The sequence below is a fragment of the Primulina eburnea genome, unplaced genomic scaffold (assembly GCF_022965805.1).
Source record: "Primulina eburnea isolate SZY01 unplaced genomic scaffold, ASM2296580v1 ctg559_ERROPOS1146420+, whole genome shotgun sequence".
Classification (NCBI taxonomy): Eukaryota; Viridiplantae; Streptophyta; class Magnoliopsida; order Lamiales; family Gesneriaceae; genus Primulina; species Primulina eburnea.
The window spans coordinates 33,592-55,177 of NW_027331346.1; the positions used below are offsets into that span (position 1 = coordinate 33,592).

The following is a 21,586-nucleotide window of genomic DNA, read 5'->3' on the forward strand; positions in this document are numbered from 1 at the left end:
GAGGTTCCAACTCCTTGACGCATGTTTGAGACCATATATTGATCTATGAAGTTTGCATATCTTATGCTCACTTCCTATTGATAATACATTCTCATCCGCCCCAAGCTTTCTTTTGTAGATCCATTTGCATCCTATGGAAACGATTCCCTAAGGTGGATCCACTAATCTCTAAACTTTGTTTGAATACATAGAGTCCATTTCAGACTGCATGGCTTCAAGCTATTTGGATGAATCAGTATCATATATTGCTTCTTTGAAATTCATTGGATCACATCCAACACACTGCTCATCATGGCTTTGTTCATGAAGAAGCGTATGTCTTGCAGGTGGTCTAATAACCCTATCAGACTTTCTAGGAGCTTGTACTTCGACTACTGGTTCTTGGGAAATGTGTTCAACTTCTATAGTTGAGGGAGTATCTTGAATTTCTTCAAGTTCTATCATCTTACCTTTTCTATCTAATAGAAATTCCTTTTCCAAAAAGGTGACATTTCTTGAAACAAACACTTTTGCTTCATTGGGATGATAGAAATAATATACAACAGAATTCTTTGGATATCCTACAAAGTAGCACAAAGTGGATCTATTATCCAATGTGTTTCCCGCTGTCTGTTTCACGTAAGCAGGACATTCCCATATTCTCATGTAAGAATATTTGGAAGTTTTTCCCATCCATATCTCATATGGCGTTTTATCCACTGCTTTAGTATGGATATTATTCAACAACATTGCCGCAGTGCGCAAAGCCCCAAAAATATATAGGCAATTCAGTGAATCCCATCATAGATCGAACCATGTCCATCAAGGTTCGATTTCGACGTTCAGAAACACCATTCAATTGTGGTGTTACTGGTGGAGTCCACTGTGAGATTATCTCATTCTCTTTTAGATAACCCAAAAATTCAGCACTTAAGTATTCTTCACCTTGATCAGATCGAAGTATCTTAATACTTCTTTCTAGCTGCTTTTTTACTTCAGATCTGAATTCTTTGAACTTTTCAAATGCTTCAGATTTGTGTTTCATCAAATAAACATACCCATATCTCGAATGGTCATCAGTAAAGGTAATGAAATAGGAATGCCCAGATATTGAGCTAACATTTAGCGGGCCACAAACGTCTGTGTGGATCAAATCCAGTAGACCATGCGCACGTTCCACGTTTCCATTGTAGTAGCCCGAATTCCAAATTGGGTAATTAACGGATTAATGGTGATTAAGAAGGTTTAATGTGTAATTTTGACCGTGGTCATGATCGGACGGACCGAAGATGGTTCGGTAGCACCGAAGAGTTCGGACGATCCGAAGTGAGTTCGGTGGATCCGATCATGAGGTGTCAAGAGCCGATGGACACGTGGGAGTTCGGACGTCCCGAAGTGTAGGTTCGGTGGATCCGATCATGAGGTGTCAAGAGCCGATGGACACGTGGGAGTTCGGACGTTCCGAAGTGTAGGTTCGGTGGATCCGATCGTGAGGTGTCAAGAGCTGATGGACACGTAGGAGTTCGGACGTTCCGAAGTGGGTTCGATGGATCCGAACATAGCCTATAAATAGTGCTCGGATTTCCTCATTTTGTATTGACAATCCTTGAGTTGTGTCTCATATTTGAGAGATTTGGAAGGTTTCTAGGGTTAGTTGCCGGTCGAGCGATAGCCAAGAGCTGCCAGGATTGGTAGTGTAGCGACGCCTGAGTTACGAGGCAATCGACATCAAAGGGCTGTCGACGGACGAAGGTAAACCCTAAACCTTTGGTAGTACTGGTTTTGCTAGTTGAGCATGGTAGTATTGTTCATTGGGTATGCTTTTGATGCGTAGGCTTGTTCTAGACCTGTTTAGCGGTGTTGCGTAAGGCTAGGCTTGCTGTGATAGAGGTACGAAAGTACTATCCGAGATATCCTGGTTGAGTATTCATTCATATATGTGTTGCATGATTATTTGCTGCATTGTTATATGTCATATGATGCATGTTATTATGTCACGTTGTATGATGCATGTTGCATTTCATGTTGAGCCGTATCTCCTTCGAGATAGCCTTTACTGTTGAGCTGTATCTCTTTCGAGATAAGCTATATCTTGTGGGGCCGCTCAGCCCTGTCTTGTCTTGTGGACGCATGGACACCGAGAGTACACAGTGGCCGACGGGTCGGGAGGGCTTCGGTGATCCGGGACATTTTAGGTCCACGTCTGTTCTTGCAGTGGATGCAGTGACCCAGAGGTAGTACCGCGCGGCACTATCCACTTGGCGCCTCTAGACTGAGCATTTTGAGATCCTTTGTTACTCCTGTTTCTTGACTACCCTGGTATCATATCATAGCATGTGCATTTCATATAGGTTTGTATACTCATGCTTTTGTACTGGGCGTTCTTATCGCTCACGTCCTCGGTTTTGTTTATCTTGGACACCCCATTCCCACGGGGCAGGTCTCAGGTTGGATAGCTCAGGAAGAGCAGGAGGAGGACAGTGAGTAGCTGGTTGGTTTAGTTTTCAGTACTTTTCTATTCGATATGGTTGTACCGGATATTTTTTGTTTGAGTTATTTTAGACTTCGATTGGGTTGTATAACTACCATTTGTTGACAGTTTTCCGCAGTTATCTCTGATTGTTATTAATTAAGTTAGTTGCATGCTTAGTTCTTGACTAGTAGGTGATTCTGGAACGGGTCACTACATCCATTGAATGGAGTCTTTGTCATTTTTCTTTTTAGACAGGATTTACATGTAAGTAGAGAATTTATGTCTGACAAGTCAAACATGTCTTCTCCCACTAGTTTGTGCATCCTTCTTTGGAAAATGTGACATAGTCTAGCGTGCCATATTTGTGTGGATTTGGATCATCTAACTTACTTTTGTTTGTTGTTGAAATCATGTTTAATTGTACATTCACTTATCATTTCTAGAACATTTCTGTCACATATAATTTCTTATGTTCGGACTTCTTGCAGTGAAATAAATATGTTCTGACTTATCGAGCTTTGTAGGCCTTTTAAGTGTCCTTCAAAGTTTGCCTCTTATTATGTTTGTTTTTCTTGTGAGGGGCAGAACAATTCTTTCCCTTATCTTGTGGGTCATTTTTCGTCTGACGAGAGGCCCATTAGAAAAACAATAATTCTGGGTTTTATAGTGATCTCATAAGTTATAAGCATATTGACTAGCTCTTCAAGGCTATCATCTATCTTATTCAAATTCAAGTTCACTATAACCCCGTCAAATCAGGAAGAGAAAGACAACAAATTCATGTTATCTAGTAACTCGTTACGAATCACATATTCCAGGCCCACCACATTCTCGATAAACCCAGTCATATGTACACAACGCTCATGGGCCAAAGCACTGTCTTGCATGCGTGTAGTCATTAGCTCCTTGAAAGTGGTGTACATAGTTTCATGCACCATGCAACTCTTGCACGTACATTCGAATGTCAGCAACATTCAAAATTTCCTCAAACTGTCCCTACAGTTTATTTGACATAGAAGCGAGAATGTTACACTTTAACTTGCATACTATGGTTCTACCATCTTGCATGCTTTGTCAGTTCAGCAGGACTGACAATAGTGTGTATGTCATTTTCTCTTAATTCAGAATAATTTTCCCAACCAGTCTTCAAAATTAGATTCGGTTAGCTTGTTAATAAAAAAATTGGATTATGTGATCGAAAATTTACTGATATGAAAACAAAATAATGGTTGCTGATTATTTTAAAATAATTTTAAGATATAAAATATGGATTTTATTTTATAAATCTCCCTCCCACTATTTTGATATTTCCACCACCCTCTTATGAAAAAGGGAAATCGTATTTCCTTAGTGGGCGCGTAGAGTCCAATTAGTCAATTATAATCCCGAATAATATCAGCCAATTATAATTTCCAAAAGGTAGAATAAAATTGCATCCATATGCAACCTCCGCGTGTTTTGCCTCACTTTTAGTAAGGACCCATTAATATGACGCCGTTTATTTTCGTGTGTTAAACCGACCCATCAATATTGAATTGTAGTAGACGGTCGCCATGAGTTCTCCCAATAATATGAGCCGAAGTCATGGGAGTTCCACTCAATTCTCATCATATGTCCAGTGGAAGTCACAGCTTTCCGGTGTCCAGGCCTCCCCAATAATATGAGCCGGACACTGTCCGCGAGTAGCGATCAACATTCAACCACGATTGATGGAAGGCAAGAAAAAATTAAACTCTTTTAATTTTACTTTTTCGGTTTGATATAAATTTTTAATCATATTCAAAATGATGGATTTTTAATTTTAAAATTGTCTCAACATTTTAATTTTAAAAAACGCGTGCCACGAGTTTGTATGTTTGCCAGATTCATGCAACTATATTATTTAATAATATACATACATGCATACTACTATATATCGCATATATCATAATATGACATTCAACAACAAATAAGGATGATCGATTGCCAACACTATTAGATCCATGTGAGCCATACATGGATCCAAATCCAAAACCCAGGTGAATGCAGGGATGCAAATGCAACTATTACAAGAGCTTCCAATATTTTACATGTCTTCATCTCGTTCATCGGGCCCACCATCTTCCAGTCTCGATCTCCCACTATTTCTAATAATTACATTTAAATAGCCATGACACATAAGGGATACATTTCATGGGGTGGAAACGGGCCATAAACCAGGCCTACTTTAATATTATCAAATATTAAAAACTAATAAAATAGTAAAATATCTTAACATACACCTAACACATTTGTCAGGCTCTCGATCATCCTTCATGCATTTAATATCAAATATTAACATCAATTTAATTAAATAATTTAATTAATTGATAAATCATATATCTAATAATTTTATCACCAATCACCACAATTATTAAAGAATTTAATAAATTAAATAAACTCTTTTATTTAATTTCTAATTAAAATCAACAATAATCGATTTCTATTATTTATTTTACAAGAAAATTATTAATTTTCCAAAATTAATTTTCAAAATGAAAAATTGAACCAATTTTCAAAAATATCAATTTTACCCAAAAATTTGAAAAATCAGAAAATTGCACCCTCAGCCCAAACAATTCAAGCCCACCATTCAGCACGCTTCGCCAGACGATCCCGGGCAGCCGCCCACACTGCCCGCCCGCTGCCCGAACGTTTCGGGCAGTGGCGGCAGCCCCTGTGCATGCAGGGCGCACACAAGTGCGCGCAGCGCTGCGCCCTGGCGACCCCACGCCAACCGCGCTGCACGCTACCTTGCTGCGCATGGGCGTCCCACGCCGCGCGCTGTCGGGCGCGTCCCTGCACACACGGACTACCCGGAACAGTTCCGGACAGATTATTTTTTTTTTGTTTTTGTTTTCTGATAAAAATAGATTTACTGGTGCTATAATTTTCTGAAAATTTTTCTTGTGTGGCTAGAAACAAATTATTCAATATCAAAACCAAACGATTTAGAAAAATCTTGGCTCTGATACCACTGTAGGATCTCGGTTTTCTCGTGCTAAAACGCAGCGGAAATTTTAAAATTTTTATTTTATTCGATAATCAAAATATTTGTTTGAGCACTCGTATGGTTTTATAAATTAAATATACATAGGATGTTTCAACTTTTACCTTTGGTGAAAGATTCACAAGGCTCCAACTATTCCGGGATTAACGGAAATAGCTCTTGTTGAAAATCTCGCGTACATTCTTCAATCTCCTAATCCGGTCCACGACTGGATTACTTGTTCCTCTTCTAACTTGCACTAGAAAGTATAGAAGATCTTTTCATAGAGATTGAACACTAAAAACCAGCACAACTCTCAAACTTTGAGTGGCCAAATTTTTCTTGTTTATGAGAAAAGATTTTCGAGAGCTTCTTTGAAAAATTGGGAAGGACCGAAAATTTCATCAATCTTGCCCAAGAAATTAATTAACGAGATCAGCACATCTTTTTCTTTTTAAAAAACTCTCGGATGCTCTATTCAAAATAGAGTAGGTCTCATTTGAGACTGTCTCACGAATCTCAATCTGTGAGACGGGTCAACCCTACTTATATTCATAATAAAAAGTAATATTCTTAGCATAAAAATTAATACTTTTTCATGGGTTACCCAAATAAAGATCCGTCTCACAAAATACGACACGTAAGACCGTCTCACACAAGTTTTTGTCTTCAAAATAAGAGACAAAATCCTTATTATTCTTTCTCCAAGATTTTCGGTCATCCCTTATCTCCACCAAGGCAATACATTTATTATTTCAACTAATGGTCATTTCCTTAATTAATCACATTAATTAGGTAATTAGGTTTCAATAAATCTATGACTCTCAAAATTAGCAAACCCATAATCATGCAATATTATTTTCTTTGTGTGCAAGTTTTTTTAATTATGGTATAATGAATATTTTCATATTACATAAATCAATACCATATTTAATAAAAACTTAATAAGTTAAATTTTAATTCATTAAAATATAATTTAATTATTAAAGCTAATTTGAACTTTAATAAATTAGCATAATGAGCTTATACTCTTACAAACCCATGATCCATGCTCACATTACATTAATCTCATCATAATTCCGATCGGTGATCAAATATGATCGATGTGACAATTTCAACTTATTTGTTATTATGATACACAATTTAATTTCGAGATCACCAATATCTAAATAAGGCAGATGTACTCCTTTGACTATTTTAGCAGTCATGCTCTCAAAATTTCTATAAGCTTTATTTATAAGCTTATCGATTGATCATATCAAACTTATTTCTTATAAATTCAACTCATTGAATATATTATCTCAACGGAAAAGTGTAAACCAGTACTTGTGTGACCCTCAATGGTCCAGGGATACAGCTAGCCGTGGGTTCACAATTCTTTGTGATTCAGGACAATTTCCTTTATTCGGCATTACCCTTATTTGCCCCATTCCATGCACCAATATTTGATCATGAGAATGTCCGAACTCATTTCTGATTCACCCATCGGATCATGGTAAGAGCGTCTAGTAGCATCGCCCCATGATCCCCTAGGTATCACTGATAGTGCATGCAAGATCCAGTCGATTATGATTAGCGTAGAGTACGGTCCCTTCATCTCATATATCCCGATCGAATCTGCAACCATTGGTTCGTCGATGGTTGCATATTAATTCGATAACTATGTGATAACTATAATAGTGACATCACGTGTACTATTTGAGAACCCTTCTCTAACGTACATCTCATACTCTGGCCAGAGATTCCATGCACTATTATTACATCAGATCATTATATAAAATGTTTTATTAATTTAGAATGCATAAGCAGGTAAAGAGTACATATGTTGAGTATAGGATATCCACACCCGTAGGTGAGCGGTGAATCCCCGACTACAATGCACTGGCTCCTATATGTGTCGCAACTGTACCCAACCTCGCCACCTGATGACTCTCCTAGAGACGGTAGACGAGTCAAAGCACAGCCCTAGCATATAGAGCCTCAGTGTTATCTCGGGTCGTAAGGACTAATGGTGTACAATCATAACCACGGACTTATCCTCTCGATGAATGATAACCACTTGGAAAGTCCAAGGGATGGTTTGTGAGGCCCGGGGCCGAAGAAGGCGGGGGGTGAACGCCGGTGCCATCAGTTGCACGGACAATGAGCGGCTCCTGGCAGGCTTCTAGGTGAAGGGAACATGAATGAACCGACCCACACGGGAATGAGAGGGATTCCGAGACTGGGCAATGTAATGGACTGAACAGTTGAAGAGGGCTTAAAAGATTTGATTGGTACTACTCATATCACGAAGGTGCATCTTCTTTTCGGTAGCTCATCACATAAGAACTCCAAAGTTAAGCGTGCTTGACTTGGGGCAATTTTGGGATGGGTGACCTCCTGGGAAGTTTCCTAGGTTGCGTGTGAGTGAGGACATAAGCACGCTGGAAAGACTCGTCTTGGTACAGTGAGGACAGTCGTCAAATCTGGGGAATTTAATACGCGTATAACCCATGCATTCATTTAATTATTAAATCATTTAAATTAATTTTAAATGAGTTTTAGCGATGCATGATTTACTTAAATGCGTTATTTTCAAATTATCTGTGTTTATGTGATGCACGTTAAAATGTCTTTCGAGTTCCATGTTTCAGGCGATCATTCGAGGCGGGATTGAGGAAAAGACCCGGTGACGATTTGTGGCAATTTAAAATGTGGTATTTTATTTTAAATTGAGAATGGGGCGTTTTAAATAATTTATTAAGTTGTTGGTATTTTTAAAGCTTTAATAATATATTGAGTGAATTAAGAGTTTAAGACCTTTAAAATTAGTGTGTAGATATTTTAATTGTAGAGTTTGATTCAACTAGTGTGTGTTAACTTTTTATTATTATTTTAAATAGTTTATTTAGTTAAGAGTTTCTCCTAATTAAAACACACACACTTTACACACACTCACACACACTTACACGTTTTTACACACACTAAACACACACACTCACCTTAAGTTCAGCTTTTATTATTTTGAGGAGAGAAAACCTAGGGTTCTTACTCCTTCAAGCAGCCGCCCCCTTCCCTCTTCGATTTCCAGCAATTTTTCGTGTGTTTCCTTCGAAGATTTTAGCGCCACGTTCGTCCCGGATCAACCTCGCTTCCATCTCCGCTTCGATGTCGTCGTACGGTATTTTTAAATATCAAAAGGCACGTATATTCTGTTCTTTCTGCATCGATCTTGTCATAGTATGCGTTGTGTATTTTTATGCGTGAAAATTCATGTATGACGTTCGTCGTTTGAGCGGAAATTGATTTGAATGCGTTTTAAATACTTTTTAGATCTGAAATCTCGTAACTTGCTGTTCTTCTCGAAACTGCGATTTTTCCGTCGAGAATTTGAGAAAACTTTCAACGACAAAATTGTAGAACTTTTCGATACCTTCATTTTGATATAAAATTCGAGATTTTTGGATGAAAATTGAGTGAGTTATGGCGTTTTTCGTGGGACTGCTCAAACTGCGACTTTTACGATAATTGTGTTCTCGAAGTTTATTTGTTGCAGGCTTCGTTGGAGATCGACGGACGATCGTTCTTGCACCTAGGTATGATTATTATGTTTTTGGGTCGATATGTGGTACGTCGGTTAGTGTCGATAGGCACTCGAATGCATTAGAATTCGTAGGAAAGAAATTAGTGTCGATTGTCACGTTTTTGAAATTGTATGCATCGTAAGATGAACGTCGTGGCTTGAGATGTTGTACGAAATTGGTTTTATGTTATGGTATGCTAGGATGGGTCTCGGGGTGTCGGTTCATAGTTCGTGCAACCGGGTCTAGAAAGTTAAGCAAAGCATGTACAAGAATTTTCGTAAGTTCGCGATCACAGAGCCTGCACGGACCCTTACACGGACCCTGGCACGGGGTCCGTGCCTTTGTTCTTCCGGAGTGATTTTTTTTCCAGAGTCTGCACGGACCCGGACCCTGGCACGGACCCTGGCACGGGGTCCGTGTCCATCCTTTTTCATGGAGTCTTTCACCCGAGTCTACACGGACCCCTACACGGAGGTAGGCACGGGGTCCGTGTCCCTTCTTCTTTCCGAGTGTCACTGCACCGCACCTAGACGGACCTGTACACGGACCCGGGGTAGGGGTCCGTGTACTCACTGCTTTGAAAGAATTGTAAGTATATTTTGGGATTTGACGTCATGGTTTAGTGCAAGGATTTTCAAGGTCGTGTCATGGGAAATGTTAGAACGTCCTAAGTATTGATTGGACTTGAGAGTAAGTATGATTCTTACGTTTAAGTTATGCAAATTCATGTTAGTTGGTGCAGCAACGGCCCCGATCGAAGTCCAACGAATCCCTCAACGCCAAGTAAGTATGTTGACGTGCAAAGAAAATATGTCAAGTTTTTGAGGTATGCTAAATGTCTTGTGACCAAATTATGTTAGGATTGGAAAGCGTTAAATTATGAACGGAGACCAATCCGCCCGTTAAATTATGAACGGTTAGATCATGGTTGGAAAGCGTTAAATTATGAACGGGGACCAACCAGCCCGTTAAATTATGAACGGGGATCTTATGTATGTGGCAGCGGATACGTCCTGTCAGCCCAGTACTGTGGTGTGTCTGATCAGGCGTTTATTATGTTATGGGTCACTTGCTTTGAAACATGCCTCTACGCAAAATGATGAAGTTATGTATGTTTACGTATGCAGTATGTTTAAGAAAGTTTATGTTGATGGCACGTCTAGTTTTGTATGTACGTACGTTCAAGTTCGAGTTATGTATGTCCTATTTTAAAGTTGCATGTGATTTTATTACGTAGTACTCGTTATTCCAGTTTATACGTGTTGAGTCTTTAGACTCACTAGACTTGATCGATGCAGGTGAGTATGTTGATGAGGAGGCAGGAGGTGGTGACCAAGGGACAGGCTTGGACTGAGCGGCAGGCTAAACCCGAGGACCGTCCATGTTATTTTACGATTCTTTTTATGCAAGTTTAAAATACTCTGATGTTATGTTTCATTTCAAAACTTTTGGAACAGTGTTTCCTTTTAGCAAATTTTATTGGTGATGTTGATTTCAAATATTTTTATTGATGAAGGATGTAGTGACGACCGTATTTGATTTCATTTCCGCATTTCATTTAGTTTAAAAGAAAATTTTTAATTTTTCCGCAAATTTTTAGTAGTAAAGAATACGGTTCGTTACAGTTGGTATCAGAGCCGACCTCTCTTAGTACGGTGTGGTTCGGGGACGAACCAAGCGGAAGCTGGTGGGCATGTGAGGCCCGGGGCCGAAGAGGGCGGGGGGTGAACGCCGGTGCCATCAGTTGCACGGACAATGAGCGGCTCCTGGCAGGCTTCTAGGTGAAGGGAACATGAATGAACCGACCCACACGGGAATGAGAGGGATTCCGAGACTGGGCAATGTAATAGACTGAACAGTTGAAGAGGGCTTAAAAGATTTGATTGGTACTACTCATATCACGAAGGTGCATCTTCTTTTCGGTAGCTCATCACATAAGAACTCCAAAGTTAAGCGTGCTTGACTTGGGGCAATTTTGGGATGGGTGACCTCCTGGGAAGTTTCCTAGGGTGCGTGTAAGTGAGGACATAAGCACGCTGGAAAGACTCGTCTTGGTACAGTGAGGACAGTCGTCAAATCTGGGGCGTTACATGGTTGTTCTGTATAATCATCATATGACTACCCATCTGCATGTTTAGACATCTCCATGTCCTTACCAAGAAACGCAGTACACAACATCACAGATACTAGTCTCGAGCTCAAGCGACTTTTATCCATGTTTTAGGCGGCTGAATCGACTAGGAACGAATTTAGAATATGCAGTGTTTACAAATAAGTTTCAACATCGAATTACGATTCATTTGTATTAAAGAATAATCAAGGACTTTATCTATGCTGATTGCATGGGTATACAAATAAAGTATAATGAAACTATTAAAAGTTAAATTATATTAAAATAAAGATTGTTTATTTTATTTGAGTCAATAAATTCTCTAACCAACCGTTGGATTGCAGGGCATCTACTCTAACAGATACCACATTCAAACCTCTATAATCTTGTGTTATATCTTGCATTAATATTTATGTTTTTTCATTTATTCTTGATGTTTTGAGTGGCTTTGTTAAAGAATTCATGTGTTCTTCATTGCATACTAATTGTTTGATAAAAATTTCAATCAAACTATAATTGTATATTTAACTTGCATACTTTTCAAATTATTTAAAAAATAAGTAAGGTTATTTTGAGTTTCTTCATCTAAACATAAAATCGAACTCGATTTAATCTTTCGATAATAAATTCAGTTAAGAACATTTCAAGAACACTGATATTGTAGCCCCGTTTATTTTTTCCTATGTGGTACATGTTAAAATAAGTTCAATTTTTCTTTAAAATGGCATATATACCCTCTCTGCCCCTTTTTGTCCATACTGACGTGGAGCCACAACTGGGTTTTCATATTTTCTTAAAAAAAAAAGTATTTCTCTAAATATCAGTGTTGGGAGATCATCCACCTAACTACATAATATTTTGTCAGCATTTTGGGTAAGAGCATTAAGCTACGAGCGACAATGCATTTTGGGTAAAATAAACGCTTTTAAACAAATGCATTAAACAAACGTTCTCTTTTTAATGGTTAAATGTTTGAAAAAATATTTGAGACGAACGTTGCATAGGTTTTAGAGTGTTAAATCAATGTCAAGAATTGGCCATGATAAATTCATGCTCAATAAGTTGTCACTTCTCACAGTGAACGAACATGTACAAATGAAATCGCAATTGACAAGTAAAGAAGCACAAGAACAGATTATTGAAACAGACATTGTGCTTTCAAGTGTTTCAATAATTTGTTCTTGTGCTTCTTTACTTGTCAATTATATATATATATATATATATATATATATGTGTATATATATATATATATATGTGTGTGTGTGTGTGTGTGTGTGTGTCAGCCAAAGCTCACCAATCCTATATACTAGTTACTTTGCACACGCGATGCGTGTGTATACAATCTTTTTTTATCATTATTAATGGACTAAAGTGAAATTCGACAAATTATGGAGGAATAAATTGATATTTGAATGGTTGAAATTAAAAAAAATAAAAATAAAAAGTGTGTGTTGAAATTTAAAAAACAAAAACAAAAGTGTAATATTAGTATCATATAAGGGTTAAATTTTAAAGCACCCATTTAACATGAAGTGGGTCTAATGTGAGACCGTCTTACGGGTCCTAATCTGTGAGACGGGTCAACCCTACCCATATTTACAATAAAAAGTAATACTCTTAGCATAAAAAGTAATATTTTTCATTGATGACCCGAATAAGAGATTCGTCTCACAAAATATGACCCGTGAGACCCTCTCACACAAATTTTTGCCATTAACATGATGGAGCAAACAAAAGCGTGCATGTTCAAGTTAGAATATAAAAATTTAAAGCAGTTTTAACTACATAACATTAACTTCCATGTAGCATGTTCAAAGAAGATGACATTTTATGTGTGTTGAATTGTGCTCGGTGGAAAGTTTGGTTCACCGGGAAATTATGTCAAAATTTTTATAAGATATTAAATCTTAGTTACACATTATGTCCGCTACGATTTGGTAAGCCATGGTTGCCTACTTGACAAGTCCGAATAAGCAACAGCATATGCCTGGAGCACTTGCCCTTCGTTCAGGGCATATGAAAATCAATACACCTGGTGACATTCATACGTTACCAGATGTATAAATTTGTACTCCCAAAGCTTGACATGAGAATCTCCTCAGCTTCATCTTTAGCCCGTAGTACTGAAACTTTCCCCGAGTATCCATTGATAATAGCCTCAGCTTCATTTTTAACCCGTGGTACTGAAACTTTCCCCAAGTATCCTTTGATAATAGATTCCCATGTCCCCATTTCAACGCCGCATGCTTCTTCTGCACAAAATTCCCCCATAACACATCATCCTGACTCATTCCAAATGCATTTCCTAGTTTTTATAAATCAATGTCCCACTGTTGTTTACTTCATTCCTCTCCAAACAATATAACATAACCACCTCTTAGAGATAAATAAACCAAAGAACCGAAATATAGACTCCACACAGGATAAAATAGGAAAAGAGAAAAAAAAAATGGACCCATTCATAAACCAGGATGTTAGGCAAATATTCATCTAAAGAATACAACATACATGTCACAAATTCGAATCAAAACTCAAAATTTGACTAAAATAGCAACAACAATGATAAAATTAAACACTAGAACATCGAAGAAACCAATATAAGAAAATAAAACATAGAAGGTTTCTAACTTACCTTTCCTAATGCTCATATTAAATAACGGTTGCTCACTTCAAGTTACAAATAAATCAACAGGATTTGTCTTGCACAATCTTTTAAGCTTTAGATCGTCTAAACTCGAACCATGTATCATAGTGGTTGAAGAGTAAACTATCGTGGATGTGCTTCCCGCGATATTCGAGCCCTAAGATATTCAGTCTTTTTGTACATTCTTCACCTCCCAAACGAGAACAAAACTTGATATTATGCGAGACCAAGATTCTACCTTCCAAAGGTTTCAATTTATTTACTACCCGCTCCAGACCAATCCAAACAAGTTTGTCAGGCATATGTAGGAAAACAGCACTAGCATATATCAGATCATACATGGTTTCATGCCCGAACTTGCTGAAATCCATATCTTCACCCTTTATTATCAAAGGACGCTTAGATAATAAACCGTGAGATGGAATCTCATATCGAAGCGCAGCCATTAGAGATAGCTCATCTCTCTCTAAGCAATGGTAACGCCCAGGATTCAAGTAACCGATGAAATGCAGGCCAACACGAAGTGTACCACATCCAATCTCAAGAACTTGGGAGTTTGGGGTTAAACGTACTGTTTCAGCAAGAAACTCAAACGCATCTCGTCCTCCTGCCCAGGGCTCACCATAATAGCTGTGGTGCTCCTCAACGAGTAATTCACTCGGGCAAGGTAGAGCTGTGTGATTGTTCGCTTCTTCTCCTTCATAGTGTGATATCCCTTTGAACTCAAGAAGATCCTGGAGCTGTTGCTGACGAGTGCGAGGGTTGATGCCTTTACGTAGAACATTGGGCTGCATATGCAACCCATTAACTTCAATCTGACTCTTCAGCCAATCGATGTCCTCAGCTGAAGCCGAGATCCGCTCTCCAATTTTTGTGCTCTCACTTACCATGGCAAGAGTAGTGCAAGGGCAAGGAGGAGATGGGGATGAAAGCGCAAATAGCAGGAAGAATAAGAGGGTTGCAGCGGCAGCGGCTGACAGAACAAGGACTGGAACTGAAATCACCACACTCTTTGATGGAAGCAGAGCCATTTGAGAATTGAGTGAATATGGGATTTGATTCTCAGTATAGGCCCAAATTATTTTTACCCTATGTGAATCGAGAAATCAATTGTGGCCCCCCAAAAACCTTAATCTAGAATTTGGATCAGAATCAGCGGAGCATGACTAGCGTTCACTGTCAAATTCCCCTATATTCTGAATTGTTTATCATACTTGGAGAGAAGTTAAGATAGACAGATGTTGAAATTGTTCTTGTGGCAAGTTTTCGAAAGAAAAAACTCAAACTGTTAATCAGAAAATTACCCAAAAAATCTTACTAATACTTGGCCAATTGATAATTGCGATGCGGCGAATGCTGAAACCCGAATCGCAGTGAAAAAATCTCAATCGAACTCCGAGTTGCCAATCATTTCACCATACAACATCCCTGTAGTAATCTGGATCTGAGAAGAGAGAAAATCGGACACGAATCGGATTTCGAACCACCTCTATTTACCCCCGTAAATGGCTTCCATCCTTGCGATATACTCGATTGAGGCCCTCACGGCGAGATCTGGATAACTAACTTGTCCTCAAATACAAGAAGCTCTGCTAATGTAAATCTTATGCCCTTCGAACCAAAACTATTTAAAAAAAAAAAGAGTTTGGGGAATTCAGGTAAATTGATAAGGAATGGGTCATATGTGACGTCGTCTTACGGATTAGGATCCGTAAAATTTGAGAAAGTTTGGTTAAGTTTCGGGTTGATTCGGGTTAAAACCGAGAACCTAGTCCATGTTTTAAAACGAATAAGAAACGGGCTCGAGGTTACGTTTATGAAACGATTATAATTATGTTTTGAAGTGTTTTTAAGGAGTTTGTTTGCTTCGGGTCGAAATTTTGAGGTCTAGGGGTAAAATGGTAACTAAGGTTTTCTAGGGGGAAAATGGTAACTAAGGTTTTCTAGGGGAAAAATGGTCATTTTGCACCCGGTTGAGTTACCAGTGCAGGCAGTGCTCTAATCAGTATATTACATTTTTTAAATGTATATGTTACCATGAACATGACATTTTATGGAAATATGAAAAATACGTTGCTTGTTTGATTTTAAGGAAAATTACATATATGCATGATTTTAATAAGTGATGTGATGATATGTTTTGAAGAATGGGAGTTGGTTGTGATTAATACGAATATGAACACGAACATGTAAAGCCAAAGCTCAATGGAAGGGTAAAATTATCGATGATGTCTCCGTCGCCGGAAACCACGGTTATACATAGATGGATTCATAGATTAGAGCTGATACGAACGTCATAACTAATGATCTGAATTCAAATAAAGAAATTGAACACATATATGTGTTGGATCTAGTTTTCTACACGTCCAAACGCAGCGGAAGTTTTAAAATTTTTTATTTATTTTGACGATCAAAATATGATTTGCTTTTGGGCGCTCGTATGATTTTAACAAATTAAACATACATAGGATGTCAGAGATTATACCTTTGTGAATTAATCACGTGGCTCCAACTAATCCGGTATAAACGGATTTGCTCTTGTTGATTCCCTACGAACTTTTTTCGATGAAATCCTTTCTTTCCTTCTAATCAGGTTCACGACTGATTTGTATGATCCTCTTCCAAATTGCAGTAGAAATATTGGAAGAGATTTAACGTAGGAGAAGATTATTTGAGAGACGACTCAAAAAAATTTCTCAAAATAAGGTGGCCGATTTTTTTTCTTTCTTTGGAGGATGATTCACGTAAGTTTGATGGATGGTAGGCTAGGGTTTTACTTTTCATGTATTATTTATAAGTAAATAATAGCCTAATTACATAATTATTATTAATGGGCTTGATTTAATTAATTGATCTAGTCCAACTAGTTTAATTAATTTAATCAAAGACCATTAAAACTTTAATTATTTAATATATTGGAATTTTACCCCTACAAGCCCATTAAACATATTATCCATCATATTTAATTTATTAATTAATCAACTCAATTTTTGAGCTTAATAAATTAAATACATTATAAATTCAACAATTGAATTTATTATTTAAATTATAAATTCAACTCCTTGAATTTTTATCACCTCCAAAATTTAATATTTAATAAACCCAACATTAATAAATTAAATTCTCAAATTTTATAAATTCAACTTCTTGAATTTATTCTCTAAAAATTTAATTATCATAATTTCAACTCATTGAATTTACTATATAATATAAATTCAACTTCTTAAATTTATTTTCTCAACGGGAACAAACAATCCAGTACTTGTGTGACCCTCAATGGTTGAGGGATACAGCTAGCCGTGGGTTCACAACTCTTTGTGATTCAGGACATAATCCTTTATTCGGGCTTACCCTAGTTAGCCCCATTCTTTTCATCAACACCTTGATCAAGAATGTCAGAACTCATTTCTGATTGCACCCATCGGATCATGGTAAGAGCCTCTAGTAGCATCGCCCCATGATCCCCTAGGTATCACTGATAGTGCCTGAAAGAACCAGTCGATTATGATTAACGTACAGTACGGTACGTTCATCTCATATATCCCGATCGAATCTGCAACCATTGGTTCATCGAGGGTTGCATATTAATTCGATAACTATGTGATAATTATAATAGTGGCATCGCGTGTACTATTTGAGAACTCCTTCTCTAACGTACATCTCATACTCCGGCCAGAGATTCCATGCACTATTATTTCATCAGATCAGACAGGATATCCACACCCGTAGGTGAGCGGTGAATCCCCGACTACAATGCACTGGCTCCTATATGTGTCGCAACTGTACCCAACCTTGCCACCTGATGACTCTCCTGGAGCCGGTAAACGAGTCAAATCACATCCCTAGCATATTGAGCCTCAGTGTTGTCCCAGGTTGTAAGGACTAATGGTGTACAATCATAACCACGGACTTATCCTCTTGATGAATGATAACCACTTGGAAAGTCCGAGGGAGGTTTGTTCAGTATAATCATCATATGACTACCCATCTGCATGTTTGGACATCTCTATGCCCTTACTAAGAAACACAGTACACAACATCACATATGCTAGTCTCGAGTTCAAGCGACCTTTATCCATGTTTTAGGCGGATGAATCAACTAAGAACGAATTTAGATCATACAGTGTTTACAAACGAGTTTCAACATCGAATTACGATTCATTTGTATTAAAGTATAATGAAGGTCTTTATCTATGTTGATAACATGGGTATACAGATAAAGAAATAACAAACCATGAAATAATGAATTATATTAAAATAAAGATTGTTCTTTACAACTGAGTCAATAAAATCCCTAGTCAACAGTGGACTTACAGGGCAACTACTCTAACAATGTATTGATATGATGAGACATGTTTCGGACATGTTATGCTTTGACTCGATATCTTTAAGTTCATGATTTTAAGATCATGAAATGTATGTTATTACAGTCATTTTCAATGTTGCATGTTATGTATATGTACTTGTTATAACGTTACAGGTGTGTTGAGTCTTTAGACTTACTAGATGTGAATAATGCAGTGAGCATATTGATGAAGAGACTAGAGGCGCCGAAGATTGAGTAGGCAGAGCTGGATGTGCACACGCTAACCCGAGGACCATACTTTTTCCGCACATTATGTTTATGAGTTAGAAGGGAACATTGATATTTTTATACAATTTTGCTATTTATGATGTTGGGTCGACAGGATTTGCATGCTTCTTATTTGAACCATTTTAAATGATAGTCTAAGGTTTGATGATTTGGCATATTTTCAATTGCAGTATTTTTACCAATAATGGAATCTTTTTATTTTAAAATGTGTGATTTACTGCTGTTATTACATGCATGTGTTTAAATGTAATTTTCGAAAATTAGTTTACAAAAAAAATTATAACAGTATTTTAAGTAGTAGACGTTTCAACCTTAGCATTTATCTAAAAAAGGTAATAAACGGCTTTTGAAATGTTGATATATAAAAGACAAAGGCCTGCGCATAAATTTTTCTCATTAGTAGAAATTCAAGGAGAACTAAAGATGTCCGATAATGTGCATTGATTGGTAAAAATATCTTATGAGATGTCGGGATGGAATGCATACAAACTGGATTGGTCTGCAAGAATACCAGCTAGAGAATAATGATGGATCGGTTTTGACACCTGTGAGAGTGCTTCAAACACAATATTTTCAATGAGATGCAATAGCTCGTGTTCTAAGAATGTAACCACCGATAAATTAAATCGAGTTTGGTTTTAAACCAAGCGGAAAATACTTGAAGTAATTTTTCATTAAGAAAGCTAACTAGTTTGAAAGCCTTTTAACTTGTGTAAACTGATTAACTTATATAAAGCGGATTAGTTCGAGCTTGTATTAGTTTAGTTATGGTGGAAACTGAACTGATCAAATCAGTTTTAAAACAAAATTTAAACAATTAAATACACAAGATATGTTTATAGATGTTCGGAGACTTCAACTGCTCCTACGTCATCTCTTCTACCACCTCGGGTAGGTTCCACTAGAAGACTTTGATTTATGCAATGCCTTGTACAAACCCACCCAGCTTAGAACTTAAACTACTGCATAACTAAACTCTTAGCCTAGACTGAAGGCAACACATTCCAGCCAATACTTGTTTAACGTATGTGTGTCAAAGACTACATACACAACTTTATTGTCTTTGTGCAAGACTCACTCAACTATTCAATACGCTTTACTCTCTGTATATGTGAGTGATTGTGTGTATGAACTGATTCATGAATACAACACGAAAGTGTTCTCACTCACTGAGGGAATTGTGCTTCTAATCTAAGCTGATAACACTTTGAAGTGTTCCCTCAAATCTGGGATGATTGCTTCTTATAAGCTGATGTGCATTGAGCATGCCCTTCTCTATATATTTTTCCACACATACTGTTGTATATTGATGATTTTGGTTTGGTATTTATGAGGTAATGAGACTATACACCAAAACTCGTCAGACATGTTTGTTGCAATTTGAATTCGTTACTAGAAATATGTATGTACTTTCCGACAGCCATTCTGGAACGTTTTGGCTTTAAGTTCTGCAGCAAATTCCATTATTGTCATTTGACTAGACAAAAGCTTTTCCTCAATGCGCACAGCTGGATTCTATTTGAATAAGCTTGTCGTGTTCTGCAAACTTATTGATTCATAACTAATGTTTTGAACTGGTCAGTTGAACTGATCTTGAACTGGTTTGGTAAAATCAGTTGGCTCGTCAGCTGAACTCATTTCACTATTTCAGTTGAACTGGTCAGCTGAGCTCTTCATCAGTTGAGCTCTTTATCAGCTGGCCGGACATCTGAAGATCTTCTGCTGAACCACCTATCAGCTGGACAATTAGTTGAACTGGTCTATGATATATCAGTTAAACTTATTCAGTTTGGACAATCAGTTGGCACTTTCAGTTTTGCATCTCGATAGCTTTAGTTTTGGCTTGATAACTGATCAGTTCAAATCTTGATTTGTTTCAGCTTCTGCGCACTTATGTAAATTCATTATAAATAAAATAATAAGTTTTATTAACATGAAAATCAAGATTGCGACTATGAAATATTCCAACAAATAAATTACGTCTTTGGCTTTATTGTATAGTCCAGTTAGAGTCTTGGAAAATGCTTGTCTAGTAGATATAAATGCAGCCTTACTTCAAAAAAAGTTTTGAATATATGGCTATCCAGCTTTACTTATAACATCTAGCTGGAATCCTATAAATACAAGAAATATAGACAGCTCGATATTGTTTGTTATCACCAAAATTGAGACATTTTCAATCTAACATCTTCAGTGCTTCCAGGATGATTCACAACTCGGGTTGTTGTTGAGAAACAAGTGGTGGGCGTCCATTTTCTTTGGCGTCGCGAGATGCATGCAATCGAGTATGATTTCTCAATACTTGTTACCTTTTCTCACATATGGCGTCACTGCGCCAAATTGATGTTATATCTATTGCTCGAATGATCTTGTTAATGACTTTGGCTAGTCGTTACCTAAGTCAAAAAGAAAATTTTACAAGCACCTGGTGTAACGAACCATACTTTTCATACTTAACATTTGCGGAAAAATTAAAAATTTTCTTAAATAAAAACATCCACACGGTCGTCACTCATCATTCATAAAATATCTTTAAAATCAACCATCACAATTAAAATTTGCTAAAAGAGAAGCTGTCTCGAAAAGTCTCACAACCCAATCATAAAATCAGAGTATAAATGCATTTTCTTAAAAAAACTTAAAATAGCGTATGCGGTCCTCGGGTCTAGCCTCCCGCTCAGTCCAAGCCTGCCCCTTGGTCGCCACCTCCCGTCTCCTCATCAACATAGTCACCTGCATCGATCAAGTCTAGTGAGTTTAAAGACTCAACACGTATAAACTGGGATAACGAGTACTACGTAATAAAAATCGCATGCATCTTAAAAATAGAACGTACATAACTTGAAACTTGAGCTTGCATAATAAACTTGAACTTGCATACATATATAGACGTGCCATAACGTGAAACTTTCATATTCATAACTGCATACTTGAGCATACTAAAACATACATGACTTCATCATTTTTCGTAGAGGATGTTTCAAAGCAAGTGACCCATACATAATAAACGCCTGATCAGACACACCACAGTACTGGGCTGACAGGGACGTATCCACTGCCGCATACATGAGATCCCCGTTCATAATTTAACGGGCTGGTTGGTCCCTGTTCATAATTTAACGCTTTCCAACCACGATCTAACCCGTTCATAATTTAACGGGCGTCCTCGGCCACGTTCACCGACTTCCAAACCCATTCATAATTTGGTCACAAGAC

At 37.5% G+C, this 21,586-nt stretch overlaps 1 protein-coding gene across 4 annotated transcripts; it reads right to left on the reverse strand.

Annotated features, from left to right (window-relative positions):
* Positions 1–13,041: 13,041 nt before the first annotated feature.
* LOC140821379 (uncharacterized) lies at positions 13,042–15,441 on the reverse strand. Of its 4 annotated transcripts, none has more exons than XR_012115721.1 (2): positions 13,765–15,441; positions 13,042–13,414 (listed from the first exon to the last, which is right to left on the reverse strand). XR_012115721.1 is itself a non-coding variant. In XM_073181853.1 (1 exon), exon 1 carries the CDS (start codon positions 14,805–14,807, stop codon positions 13,845–13,847), a length of 963 nt encoding a protein of 320 aa, XP_073037954.1. In that variant the 5' UTR covers positions 14,808–15,441; the 3' UTR covers positions 13,574–13,844. The 4 variants fall into 4 exon arrangements, 1 of the variants encoding a protein (XP_073037954.1); XR_012115723.1 differs by having other exon boundaries at positions 13,043–13,381; XR_012115722.1 differs by having other exon boundaries at positions 13,043–13,384.
* Between the last annotated feature and the right edge of the window lie 6,145 nt (positions 15,442–21,586).